General features: G+C 41.9%; 1 protein-coding gene across 1 annotated transcript in view; it reads left to right on the top strand.

Moving 5' to 3' along the window:
* Positions 1–13,943, top strand: part of SGIP1 (SH3-domain GRB2-like (endophilin) interacting protein 1) — a 154,995-nt gene extending 141,052 nt beyond the window's left edge. Inside the window, exons 20-25 of the mRNA XM_015415785.1 lie at positions 4,225–4,380; positions 7,726–7,858; positions 8,114–8,316; positions 9,131–9,195; positions 11,633–11,797; positions 13,921–13,943. Coding sequence (XP_015271271.1) covers positions 4,225–4,380; positions 7,726–7,858; positions 8,114–8,316; positions 9,131–9,195; positions 11,633–11,797; positions 13,921–13,943 — 745 coding nt within the window. The remainder of the gene's footprint in view (positions 1–4,224; positions 4,381–7,725; positions 7,859–8,113; positions 8,317–9,130; positions 9,196–11,632; positions 11,798–13,920) is intronic.
* Positions 13,944–14,779: the final 836 nt, after the last annotated feature.

Below are 14,779 nucleotides of genomic sequence, written 5' to 3'. Positions count from 1 at the left end.
CGCCCGCCCCACCGGGGCCAAAGGGAGAGAGAGAGAGAGGGAGGGAGGGGAAGGGGCCTCTCTCACCGCAGCCGCGCAGCAGCCTGCAAAACGGAGCCTCGCCCACAGAGCCTGGACAGCCCCCGGCAAGGAAGAGGGAGGAGGAGCCCGCCCACCCGCCAGCCAGCGCCGAGAAGGGAGCCCAGGGCCGGGGGCGCCTCAGTTGGCCGGGGAGGAGGGGGGACCCGGACCGTCGCGGGCTGAGCGCGCTGGGGGGACCTGCGTCAGGGAGGGGGGCAGCGAGGGGGCCGCCGCCGGCTGGTAGTTCAAGCGGGAGAGGCGTTGCCCTGTTGCCTCAGCCCTGCCGCACGATTCCTGACACCACCACGATCGCTCTGCCTCCCCCCCCCGCGAGTATCGCGGGTCCACCTCTTGTTATAAAGTAATTTTGTAAGATGTTTAAATGGAAAGTGGAAATGGGGAGCTGTCACATCAGGCCTGTAGCTACAGCGGGACATTTCAAGGCCCAGCCCCTCCCCAACTTCCTGTCAAGGCCCCCCAACTTCCCCACCTGCCAGCAGCCCTGCTAGCTCTGTCCTGGGCTGGCATTTTGGGGGAGGGGCTGTAGGTCCCAACCTGGTGGTGGCGATGGCGGTGCAGCCAGGTGGGGCCAGCGGGTGCAGGGAGGCAGAAAGAGTTTGTTTTAGTCATAGACAGCTCTCTCCCCTCCACTCCCACCAGCTCGGGCAACCTCAGCTGCTGCAAACTGAGGGCAAAGCCCTCCTCTCTCCAAAATTGGCTTGAAAATCAAATGCTGGACAGTGGGCACAGAAAAATGCATCCCTCAACATGCACAGAGTTACCCATGGGAAGGCAAGTTGTGGGTTCCCGGGGATAGTAACTCGTTGCCCTGTGCATGGGGGTTAGAAGCTGTGAACAGTTTAAAGCTAAATCTTTCATGAACTCAGAGTCAGTGACTTCTGTTTACACTAGGTTTGCCAAGTCCATCTTCCGCCCCCAGCGGGGGACTTTGGGGGTATTCCTGGAGGGGGCAGGGCATCCCTGACGTGATGACGTCATGTCGAGGACATCCACTGCCCCCCCGCCCGCCGGATCTCCAGAAACACCAGTTCCCTGCACTTAAAGGAGCTGGCGTTTCCCTTTTAAGTGTACGAGCCGGCGATTCCCTTTTAAGAGCAAAGAGCCAGCGTTTCCCTTTTAAGTGCACGAAGCTGGCATTTCCCTGCAAGCCTGATCTCAAGCGGAAATCGGGCTTGGGAGGAAACATGGGTTCTATGCACTTAAAGGCAGCCACCCTTCTTTCTCAAGAGAGAAGGGAGAGAGGTGGCTGTGGGTGTTGGGGGCGGGGCTTCCCCCGCCGGCCATCTGGTTGGTGGTGGGTAGAACCCCCCCAAAATAGGGGACCCCTGGCAAACCGGGGGGTTGGCAACCCTAGTTTACACCCATCCTCCACAATATGGGAAATAATCCTACTCCTGCCTCCTCCAACTGAGCATGAGGCTTTTAAAATTTTATTTTATCAGTGCCCCCCGATTGATTCAAAGGCCCCCCGGATTAAGAAATCCTGGCTAATCCTGTGTCACATGCCAAAAAAAGAGAACTCTGGCAAATTAAATGACAAACCACTTAATTTGTATGAGTATTTGTATTATTTCTGCGGTTTAACACATATTTTGTCTGAATTCTTTCTGTACAAATAGATATTCCACTGGTGATGTCATTGAAGGGACTGTTGTCTCAGTTTTGTTCCATATCTTCAGAATCAATAAAATAAATGTGTGAAATGTCTAACATAGTGGGCCCCATGGCTTCAAGTCAAGTATATTTCTCTTGTTAATGTGATTCAAAGGATTGTAATTGGCATCTCAGCATCCTATATTTGTAAAGCATCCTCTCTTTTGTACATGTGCATACTTTTTTAAAAGCCACGGTGAATTTTTAGGTGATAAATGATAACTTGTTCCAATAGATAAGGTCTTGGGTCTTTTGAGGCCTAAAAGGTCTTTTGAGACCTAAAAGCAGCCATTTAATCACTGGGTAGCCTTGTTCAGGTCAACATAACTTAAGAGGCTATTTTAATTGTACAATCATGACCTTTTTGACTGTTTTTCATTGGTGTAGTAAATAGATCAATTTATTTATTTATTTATTTTAACCCCCTCATCCCCCCTTCACAGCCCTGTGAGGTACGTTAGGCTGAGAGTGTGTGACTGGCCCAAAGTCAGCTAGCAAGTTTCCGAGGCAGAGTGAGGGTTCAGACTTTGGTCTCCCACATCCTTGTCTGACATGCTAAAAATTATATTGTACTGGCTCTGAAGATTGTGGTATACTTGTCCTTGGCATATTACTGCTCAGAATTACAAGTGATCACCAGAGTAGAGAGATCATTCCCCTGGAGGAAATGGCTACTTCAGACTCTATGGTATTATACCTGATTAGTGTCCCACCCCCACCTTTCCCAGGCTCCATCCCCCAAATATCCTAGAATTTCCCAACATGGAGTTGGCAACCCTAGCGAGTATGTGCACGCACACTTTTCCTTTACAGCTACAGCCTGCCTGGCATGCAATGGAAAGGGTGGCTTTTTGGCTTCACGCAGAAGGGAAGAGAAGCTGGGGAGACTCCCCTCTACAGATACAGAAACTGACTCCCCTCCCCCTTGCTGAGCCCAGTTAAAGGAGAAGGCAAAACTGTTGCCAGCAGCAATTCATTATCACCATTTTACAGTGATTTTAAAATGCCGTGATGCCCCAATACACCGTGGGCTTGTTGGTGCTGCTGTCATGCCCCCTACCCCATCTGATTCCAACCACCTCTGAACACTTGCCATCAGGCTAAAATAGAGGCCCAATTCTACCTCAATGTGCTACAGTGCTGCTGATCAGAGGAATCCATGACTGGCACAAGCTAGCAAGCTAAGGTGGGAAACGATCTGTGTCACATGCCTCCGAGCACAGCAGGAGCAACTACTTTGTGCAGGGAGCAAAGTACAAAGCAAAAGCCTGGGAGGGAGGCAGGAGGAGGGAAGGAGACGTCTTCTCCCATAGGCAGAAGACTTGTGACAGATTTCACACCAAACCCTAGTGCTGATTGAAGGGGCATGACAAATTATTGGTGGGGCCATGCACCGTTGTGTACCACCATTGCTACAGACCTGTTTGGAACACTGCTAATGTGTTTATGGAAACCTATATTTCAAACAATCAGATGGGAAGCAGATGGTGGATATATAGGAATAGAAGTTCTTTTAACAGCTGTAGTACAAAACAATGCAGTTAGTTATATGCCCTTCTATTACAATTGGCCTAATCCCCACACAAGAACATTTTACATCCTTCACTAATCTTCCCCCCCTGTTTATTTTCCAACTTTTTCGCAAGAGTATAAACATTTCATTTTCTTAGATTACATAAATTTTTAGAGTTGTTAAGCCAAATTACAATTTTTGTACATGATGTTAATTATTTACATATTTATCAAATTATGTTATTTATCCAATTATATACCCTTAACCACCTTTTGCTCTGTATTGTATGATCTTTACCTTTAAGTAACAAACTCAGATTATCCAGTTGTGCTAATTCTAAGATTTTTACTATTAAGTCCTCTTTTGAGGGTATTCTGTCTTCCGATTCTTTGCCACTAATATTCTCGCCGCAGTTGTAATATATACTAGTAAGTACAGATCCTGTTTAGCAAGCCCTTTTTGGTGTCATATTCAGTAAATAGATCCTTCACTAATCTGTTTTAATAGATCTACTGGATTACTAACAATTTCTAGACTTTTCAAACCTTGGGTTGTTTTCTCTCTCCACCCCACCCAAATTCCCAACTGAGTTTCTTTTGACTATTTTAATCTCTCACCAGTGAGTAGATTGAATTCTTAATAAATAACTGTTATTTATGAAGAGAGGTTGAGATGATTTCCCCCTATTGAGGGGCCTTCATGCCACTTGTAGCTGCTCTCACTTTATGTATTTGAGCCACACCAGCTATACCCATGAGGTAGAATTTTTAGTATAATTGCTGCTTGTTTATAGTAAACTGAACCTGACATCAGAACTGCCCCTGATGCAATTATGTCTCTAGTGCCTGCTAGTTTAAGCTTGTGAATGATGATATTCTTGTATCAAGAGAACAGGAAATGCTCTCTAAAAACCAGTCAAGAAAAACAATCCACTTGAATCAGAGGTATGTTCTCCCTTTGTCTGCTTGATTTTGAAGATGCATCGTGAAGATAACAGGAGAAATGGTGCTGTCATTTCCAGCAGGAATTACAAGACATTTTGCCAATAATCCTGCCCCAGCTGTTCTAACATTCCGTGTGACAAATTACAACAGGTTAGAACACGTCTTGCCAAATCCCCAACTTCTCTGCTGGTAAATATCATTCTATGTAAACTTTGAGACTTTTACAGGGGGGGAGGAGCTGTTTTTGTAGCCTGCACAAGAAACTGTTCATAGGTAGTAAATGTGATGTTGTGTTGTTTCTCTCTAAAATCTTTCAGTATTTTTTTTTAATGTCAGAACTAGGGATGGGCACAAACCAGCTGATGAACTAAAGTTTGTTGCAAATTTTGTCTGGTTCATGGTTTGTGAAGCCCTGTTCACCAACTGAAGAACTGCCATGAACTTCCAGAAATTTTGGTGCGATTTGAGGCTCTTCATGAAAAACAGCCATTTAAACCAAAAACAGCCATTTAAAACAGCCATTTAAATCAAACAGCTGAGCAGCAGTCCCTGCCACTCAGCTGTTTGGAAACCCTTGCTTTCTGCTCCCCATGAAAAGCATCCAAACTGGATCGGTTCACAAACCAACCTCCCGATTTTTATGGGTTCGTGGTTCAGCCATGAACCATGAACTGACCTGCAAAAATGCAGTTTGTGCCCATCGTTAGTCAGAACATTGTCACTTGAGCCCCTTTGCCAATTCTTCATTGGCAAAGCCAACTGTCAAGGTGCTTTCAGATGTCAGCTTTCTCCCATTTCAATCTGCAACTATACTTGCAGAAAGCAAACACACAAGCCTGATATCATCTCTGCTAGTTCTCATGCTAATCCCTGCCAATTAAAGAGTGAGTCAGCAACAGTTGAATATAATTAGATATAGTGAATTTAAAACAGTATGATACCACATCTATGAGGTAATTCCACTTCTCAGCTGACAGTTACTATCACTGGCTAAGCTGACATCTGGAAGCACACTCCATGTCATTATGGCACTGACAAAAAAGAAATGACACCTCTCACTGGATCATGGCGGTCTTTGGCCTGCTGCCTCTTCTTCACCCAGTCCACAGACTCTGTGACTTGGGTCACTGATAGGCTTCCTCCATTAACTCTTTCTCCTGCCTATATAAGTGGTAGGTAGCTACTGCTGTAGTCCCAAACCAACCCTTTACTTCTATACTTCTTGGGGCACAGTCATGCATTCAGTTCCTGACACTGTAAACTCACTAAAGCTTGACATTTATCCATCATTCCTTTCACATTTATTCTTAAACCACCTTTTCATATGGGGAGATCTAATATTTTCTGCACTCTGTAGGCCATGAGTCCCAAAGCTTCTTTGGCTAGTGAGCGCCTTTGGAATTCTGACACAGGGTGGTGGGTCCAACCACAAAATGGCTGCTGCAAGAGGTGGAGCCAACCACAAAATGTCAGGGAGTGAGGTTATACATAAATCTAATTGTAACTCAACATTATAGGCAGAAGGATGCCTTTTAAAATGAACATATTGTTGGGAAATATTTTCTTGCATATACACAGCTTACATTGAAAATCCTTGTGTTATGGTGGTAGCTGCTGCTGAAGAAATTTTTAAAACATTTCTATATAGCCAATTGGTTTTCTAGTAGCCAATCAGAAGCCCCTGCCCCCACCCACTTTCTAAAAACACTTGGCAGACATCAGGAAAGGTATCGGCAGTGCCCATGACACCCACAGGCACCATGCTGAAGACCCTTGTTTTCACTGGGCCACTATGATGAGGTATCACTCAACTGAAGGGTTTTCAGAACAAATGTTCACTGATTAAAATCAATGCTGATTATGATTGATTGGGGAAATGACAGGTGATCTTTACAGCACAAAAGACAGTTGTCGTTAATTTAGAGGGGGGGGAGCTCCCTCTGGACGGCATTGTCATATTTGACTCTGACACTTAGCTAGCTGCTGCTGTTCACCCGCCCATAATGCACCTTCACCCTCTCTGTCTGTTGCTAAGATTATTTGTATGTTGTCTGGGTTTTTGTCCGGCCTCCTTATGTCATCATATATTACACCCTTTCTGTTGCTTCTGTTCCTTTTGTGTCACACAGCAAAAATGAGGCAATTAACTGTGCATGGTCATTTTAAAAAATTTGTTAATGCATTCTATAAATCAGCACAATATGACAGTACCCATTCTGAATACATGCACAAATCTGTTCACCTTGTACATGGTGTATTAATAAAGGAAACCATTGGTAAGTAGTTTGGAATGGAAGAGGCATACAAAATAACTGTTGCTTCAGATTCTACCAAATAAGTACAACCTGTGCATTGTGCAGCCATTTCCTCATACCTGAATGAACCTGTAATTGTTGAATATGGGGACTCAGTGGAAGAGAAAAAAGAAGTTTAGGGGGTGGGGCAGATTTTCAATGGACAAATGACTGGTTTGGAAAGAGTTAACAGCCTCTTCTTACTTACCAGTCTTTCTCTCTGCCTCAGAGCTGCTTGTTAAAAAAGAAAGCTATCAGGGAAAAGATTCATAAACCTGGTATTGTTACCTCAAATATGGGAGCATATGTGAACATTTTCACAAGTGGACCTCCAAACCCCTGGATCAAAGGATCTTTGGTCTGAGCTGAAATGGGTGCAAACTTTACCCTGGTAAAGATTTGAAACAGCAGACAGAGAGGCAGACAATACTTGAGTTTTAATCTTTATTGAACATAAAAATAACAGGAGAATATGCAGGAAAATGCAGGTGGAATGAAAGAACAATATAAAATAATAAATTTGGGGGAATTGCTGGAAAATGAGCTGGCCTATAGAATCAAACAAGCATTTGGGAAATGAATAGCAAAGAAAACCACATGATTCCTAATGAAAGCCATCCCAGTTATACAAGGTGTATTTCCTCAGGCTAGGCCAAAGCTAGAACCCACCCTTGGTGCTTGTATGATCTTACACTGTCCCAAGAGAGAGGGGAGGTAGGTCAGATGGTGAGGGCTCTCTTATCTATGAAAAGCACTCAGAAAGGAGGGAGGGAGGGAAGGGATATGTTTAGGGAGCAAGGAGACTAGGAAGAGGAATCATTGTACTGCAAACCTCATAATTGTAATTTTGATGAGTCCTCAGGAAGCCAAAAACTAGAGCTGTTATCATGGCGTCCAAGCTCCCAGGGAACCTGGCTACTCCCTTTTTGATTGCCGGTAGCCTGACCTTAATTTCTCAATGTTAACATCAAACATGGATCTCAGACTTCATATGGTCTGAGACATCATGGACGGAAGTGCTTCTTCTGACCCAGGGCTGCTTTTGGGGTAACAACATAAGATAGGAACTTTGAACCTTAAAAGATGGCTTTTGCCAGTGCCTTTCCTTCATCCTTTCCTTCAAAGGATAACCTTTCTATAACAAAAAAGTCATTTTGACCTCTCTTTGTGATGACTATGACAAATGTAAGTTCTGCTCATGAGAGTAACTACTACTTCTCCTTTTTATAAACAAATGCAGTGACAGTACGCAAGCTGATGCCAACACAAAGGAATTCTGGGTAAACATGCCAAATCTGATGACTCACTTAAAAAAAGTGTCTGAACAGAAACCCCAAGCAACATATTACAATGTGGATATGCTAAAATATCAGGTAAAGCCCTTGCAGAGATTAATCTGGTGAAAATGTTGGCTAACAATAATATTAATAGTTTGATATTAAACTGTTAAATGTTTGATCATGTTCACTTAGATGTATGGGATATTATTCCTCCTCTTTGTCACCCCGGGTGCATACCCATTGATGAAAAATTGAGGGGGGGGATTCCCTGCTCTACAACCAGCAATGTCTTCTATTCTTTTGGTCCTTTATGCATACTAAATGTTCCCTTTTTGTCATGTTTGTAAGGTATCAGCCCAGGGTATTCAATCTACTCCATTAAACCTGGCAGTGAACTGGCGGTGTGAGCCTACAAGCACTGATCTGCGCATTGACTACAAATATAATCTAGAGGCAATGACTACACCAGTCGCTTTAAACAACGTGCAGTTCCTTGTTCCCATAGATGGAGGAGTCACAAAACTTCAAGCTGTGCTTCCGCCTGCTATTTGGTATGAACCAGAGCTCACCCTCAACTTGATCTGTACCCTGTTCTTTTTTAATGGCTACAGCTGAGACAGACTTCTGGACAGCCTTAGAGGGATTCTGGTCAGCCATATCCATTATGAATGTTACAATGCCAATTAAAATCTTGGCACAATTCTACCTGAACAATCCCTCAGCTTTTAGAGCATAACTATATGTATGCACATGTGCACATGAGAGAGGAGAGAATCATAATGCTATTCCCCAGTATACTTATCTGGAAATAAATCTTGCTGAAATCAGCACAGCTTAATTCCATGTAATTATGATTAGGCTGACAGTGCAACAGTACTGGAACTTGAAAGTAAATGTGAGCATGGTCAGATGTATAGTATTAATGGGAGGCTTGGTACTTTAAAAATTATTCTGTTCCCCATAGTAAATGGATGTGAATGTTTTTACTTTGATCATCACCATCATTTTAATTATAATAAGACTTTATGGCCAAATTAGAGGGGACAGCAGCAGACCAATCTAGAAAAGTATTTGCTAAATAAAGCAGCCATTCAGACGTCTTTCTCCTTTACCTCATTTTGTTTTTATGTATCATTGTATTTTAGTTTTATTATGGACAGGAGGCCTTAAACGCTGGAAGTAGCCCAGGTCTCTCTAGACCTCTGCGAGGGCCTGTCCACATCCCTTTCTGCAGTGCAGGCAAACATTTGCTGAAGATGAGCAGTAATACATTCATCTACCCCACAGTGTATGAAAAGACTGCAAAAGACTCATTCAGTATCCCTAACCTTTGCATGAGTGCTTTTTCTTGTTTGTTGTTTTTAGGAATGCTGAGCAGCAAAGGATATTGTGGAGGATTCCTGATATTTCACAAAAATCTGAAAATGGAGGTAATAATGCAGGCCTCTCAAAACTCAGCCTTCTCTTCTCAGTCTTGCCTTCTCTAAGCCTACTGGTATCCATTAACCTCTTCTATTCCATCTTCTGTATTTTGTGTAGTCATCTTCTTTACTGTTTTGAAGGGGTGATGGAATGTGCTTAAGGGCTTAACTCAAAGATATGTGGGAAATCCATGACTGTCAGGAGAGACTTGATTTGCATTGACGCTGTGGTGTTGGGAGAAGGGGGTCTTGACTCTTTCCTTTTTTCCTCACCAGTGCTGTTTCCACACGGAAATTTGCAGCCCCAAGCTGTTCTAGCCTTGGTGGGGAAAAGGGACAGAGAGCCTAACCCTAGCTCAGTCTTCATCTATCCCTATGGTTGCCAGCTGCCTGGAACAATAATGTCCTGTACTGTCCCTTTAGTGGAGCCTAATGGAATGTTGTTTAGCAGGTGGTGTTATTTATCTCCATTGCATAAAAAACTTCACCTGTCCATTTCCATACATTAAGCCTCTGTTAAAGGGACAGGACATCTTTCCCCAGGCCTGCTGATAACCCAGTATGTTTTACATGTCATCTTGTTAAACTTAATGCAAATATAGTTTAGAGCTGAGTTGAAGGTGGTATGGTATTCATGTCATATACACACTCTTTGTTTTAAGCTACTGTCATTTCTGTTCAAACAAGGTTTTGGGAAGTTATGGCGGGGGGAACCTGCTGTCTGAGCCTGTCTAGATGATCCTTTTACCATGGCTGTTGGGAACTTCATGGTGAATGTCCTATTTGTAGACTAGGTCACAGAACCATATTAACTGTATACGTTGGGGTCATCATATAATGACTTTCCGTGCATCCTGCTAGTGTCCACCACTGGCATTGTTCATGGGAAGGGAAATTTTCTGACTGATAGTGCCAACCTACATGGTGAATTTTCCCGGGTTGTTGCCAGAAAGTATATACTATGGAGTCCACCATTTAAATGATTGTGTGGCTTTTCCCCTTTTTGGTCAAAATGGAGGGTGATTTGGCTGTTGTGTATTTGTGATATGAGACACAACAGACATTTGGCATGCCCCAGATAAAGAGAATAAGGCGTGCCTTTATGAATGTCAGTTATTTATAAACTTTTAGCCAAAACATAACTGACATCAGCTTCCATCTAAAGACTGTCATCCAGAAGGACTTTGTTCAAGAACAATTCCATTTACAGGATAATTGTCTAATCACTGTAGTAACACCTGGTCATGTAGAAGTTCCAGGAGATTTCATTAGTTCAAAGAAAAATTTCAATGACCAAGTCCATGTAATAACATTTATTTAAGACCAACTAAAATATCATAAAACTGCGTGCAAGCTTGCCAGTTATCCAGAGCTCTTCATCAGATTGGATGTTGAAGAAAGGGAGAGGATGTTTTAGAATGTGATCTTGTGACTGTTTCAGTTTTGAAAGGCTTAGGTTATAGGCTTTGGGACATAGGGCTGGTATCAGTCTCCTTGGCCTTCAAGGAAGAAATGTATTTATGCTGCAAACTATGGATGTAGGTTAAGCTATATTGGGATCGAGGAGGGGTTACTAAACTACCCAGATCACTCAACTGATGTTAACCAGTCTGGTTAACTAGGAATTTAGATTATTAAAATCAACTTTTGCGGTTTTTCCTTTTATAAGGAGAGACCCCAAGCACTGGAGTCAGTCAGCTGATTCCACCTAGTATGGCACGTCTCCGGGAAAATCAAAGAATGACTGACATCATAACTGTCATGGTAACTATGAACCTCTGGCCAGAATCTCTCTCACTCTTCTTTCAACTGCAATCTTAAATTCCTAATGTGTTTTGGAACTCTGAAAAACCTTACTTCATAAGGAAATGTTCTAAGTTGTCTAGTAAGAAATCTAATTATAAATTCTTCTTCTGACATTGTTGTATTTTTTTCATTTAATCATATGTCCATTTTCCTTAAAATCTTTATATTTAGATAAAGCATTTATAAAACTTCCTTTTTGTCTGATTGTTGATTTAAAGGATCGTCTGCAGGGGAATGCTGTTTTGGTAGCCAGTCACGCTAAGGAATTTGGGCATGGGAGAGCTTCCCTATCACCTGGGGAAATTTTACCAGGTGCAAAATTTGTCACACAAATATCAATACCCATGGCAAACATAACATCTAGACAGGCTCTTAGACCTCAGACTTAAAACTAAGGCTGTCAAATGTGCTTGTTTCATATTTAATGGCAAACAAAAAGAAGGGGTTTGGGGAAGAGATTAGAAATGTAAAAGCTCACCCCCACTCAAAGGGAAAGAGCATGGAGATCTGATGACCCAGGCTGAAAGCTTTTCGCAATGCACAGTCTGTGAACTTACCTAACAGAGAGGCTCACGTTAGCATGTTCAACTTTCAATGTATTTTGTTTTTATAATATACTTGCTTGATTTTCTGTCTAAAGGCGTGGGTTCTTTGCTGGCAAGATTCCAGTTATCTGAGGGACCAAGCAAACCTTCCCCCCTGGTTGTACAGTTCACCAGTGAAGGGAGCACTCTATCCAGCTGTGATATTGAACTTGTTGGAGCCGGGTATCGATTTTCACTTATTAAGAAGAGGTTTGCAGCAGGTAAGAACATGTCAGGTTGTCTTTTCATAAATGTCTGGAGTTACATCTTTTAGCAAACTGGATGGTTAGACTAGTTGGTGCTGTCTCTGAAGCATGTGGTTTTTAGTCTCATTTAATCTGGACAACTACCCCGCCCCCCTTGCTGAATAGTGGAATGCTGGCTGTTTTTTCTTTGTAAAACCAAGCTGAGGTATCTGGTGTACATCCAGTAAAGGCAAGCTATGGTCTGAGATATTTGTTAAACTCCTTCTGGAACTGCATGTCTGCATGCCCTCACACAGTCCAGAAAATAAAAGATCGTCCTCTCTCCCAACTTTGAAACTTCAGTGGAGAAGTCTGGCCAGCACACAAAGAATCCCTCCACTTAACTCGTATATATTTCCCAGAGCAATTTTGTTTGTTTCTCAGAATGTGTATGTGTGCATGTGCATGTCTCTCTGCCCAAGATTTTTAAAAAAATGAAATTTGGGGAGGAAACTGAAATATATGCAGTGCTGAAAAGTGTGAACACCTCAATAGAGAAGCATCATCATACACATTATAGCATATTAATTCTGAATAAGATTAGGCAAAGTCAATGATTAGATCCTTTAAAATGAGTTGGATCCAGTCCTGCTTGGTTTTTATTTGTGCTAATCTCATGATGATCACTAGCAGAACCTTTTTACTAGTGAAACTCTTCCTCCCTTTTTGATCAGTGGGAAGTGCTTGGATCCAATCCAGTATGTTCTGTATGTCTATAGTACATATACCTATATCATTATCTAATGCTGTAGATTGTATTAAATTTGCCTGTCCTTTCTGCTGCTGGGTTCCACCAGCAGGTGAAGCCTTTTTTGTTTCGTTTAGCATTCCCTCAGTGATCTTTCCTTTCTAAAAAGTGTTTTAATTGCTGTTTTTTATGTCTTGTACATATTTTAACTCTGTTTTTAACTATTTTAATTATGTTTCTTTGGGGAGGGCAGATTTTAATGGTTTTAAAATGTGATCTTATCATGTCTGTTTTAAATAGCCACCTTGGTGACCGTTTACAAACTTTGTAAATAAACAAAATAATAATACTCATTTTGAGTGAGTAAAACCTTGTGCTAAAACGTACTCATTCCAAAACAGAGACTATTTTATAGGACTTTTTTCAGTGCTCCCTAAAATTTTCAATTTTCTCCTTGCAAACACTGAAAAAGTCCTTCAGTGGCAGAACTTGGGATGCCATTAAATGAAGAATTATGATGATGATGATGCCAAAATATCTTAGGCTACCTCTGGATAACTGGACTGCAGTAAATGGGGACTTAGAACTGAACTCCTGCCTTTCCATGATTCCCACAGGGGTATAGTGTACATTTCTGGAAATCCTGAATCCTTGGAAAGTTGACATATAAATTCCTTAAACAAAAATCATGCTAGTATCAATAAGAGATGGAAAGATTGCATGAGTGTCTCTTCTTCCTATTCCATTCCCCAGGATACTTCACCTAGTTTGATATTGGAATAGTGTATTGATTCATAACACAGTAAAAAAAAAAATGGGAAGTTCATACAAGCATGCTTTAGCAGCTTTTCAGTATGTTGGTGTGGAAGTTCCTTGTAAATTTGAAGACCATCATAAGGGGGAAGATATGAATAATTTGTGTTACTGGGTGACTTATATTGAAGCCTAGAAGCTAGATTTATTCTAACTGCAAGAGAGACAGACTAGCCAGCCAACATGTGGGCAGAAACGGTGAATGTGTGAATGGGCGCAAGTCACTGTTTGCCTCCCTCCTTTGCTCACCTTGAAGGCTGTATTTTCCCGTAATGTACCTCAAATCCTATTAACAGCCTCCAAAGTGGAGATGATGAAGGAAGGCTGAGGCAGGAGAAAGATAGCAAGAGGCACTGACCCATCCATTGGCCAGCTGACACCTCCTGTGCTGGCAGGCCATAGGAGCCACCACCAAGAGCCAAGCTTGATTTGGGGTTGTGGGATGATTCTGGGGACTGGGGCAGCACTAAACTTTTCAAGATTTGGAAAAGAGATTTTGCAAACTAACTCTGTTTGCCAAGTGCAATTATGATTCGGGTCTTAGGAGTGGGAGGAGAGAATGGCACATTTTAATGCACTTCTTTCATTTTCCTTACAGGAAAATACCTGGCAGATAACTAAGAGAAGTTTATGCAAGTATGTGGAAAATCCATATAACTGAGGACTGCTGTGGGTAGACGGGTTTTATATGCTGTTTGAGGAAAAACTAATTAAATCCTGTACTCGGGACATTTCTGTTGGAAGTGTCAGCAACTTTCCACACTCCTTCCTCAGAAAATACCGTGTTGACCAGTCCTACAGTATTTACTTCTAGATGTAATATTGTTAATGTTTTAAATTGTAATTATTGTATTTGTAAATTGTACTCATTCCAGTAAGGCTGTATTTTGGCAGTTAGACACTTGAGTTTTAGCATTTTACCATTCATGAAATGGGTGTAATTTAAACTGTGGTATATAAATTTAATAGTAGTACTGTTGAATGGCACAATGCTTTCAGAGGTAGATAACATTTTGTCAATATATACAATTTGAATACAATGTTAATAGCTGTGAGAAAGGGGGTGCCTCAAAAAAGAAAGCTAACTGGAAACCTGGAAACAAACTTGATTTTAATTTAGTCCTTAGTACTGTCACATACGTTATTTGGAGTAAACAAGCCTGTCTCTAAATGTTTCGTTGATTTAACTCCAGGACATTTCAGTAAATGTTGGTTATATCCAAAAACAGAACAAATTGATCCCACCCAAAAACTTTTTTATACTTTCAACATAAAAATATTAATTGTTCCAGACAAGATATTTTTTAAGCTTTCAGATAAATGATTAGAGAATTCTGCTAAAGACAAGCCATGTGCTGGAGTAACTCTCTGTTCTTTTCCATTTGTCTGACCTGATGCAGATGTGGAGGAGAAGAGACAAAGCTCTATAGATGTCTCTTTCTTTTCTCCTCCTCCCC

This window comes from Gekko japonicus, unplaced genomic scaffold (assembly GCF_001447785.1).
Source record: "Gekko japonicus isolate JY-2015 unplaced genomic scaffold, Gekko_japonicus_V1.1 scaffold20, whole genome shotgun sequence".
Classification (NCBI taxonomy): Eukaryota; Metazoa; Chordata; class Lepidosauria; order Squamata; family Gekkonidae; genus Gekko; species Gekko japonicus.
Note: the sequence above shows the minus strand (reverse complement) of the source record. Positions and strands in the feature narration are given on the sequence as shown.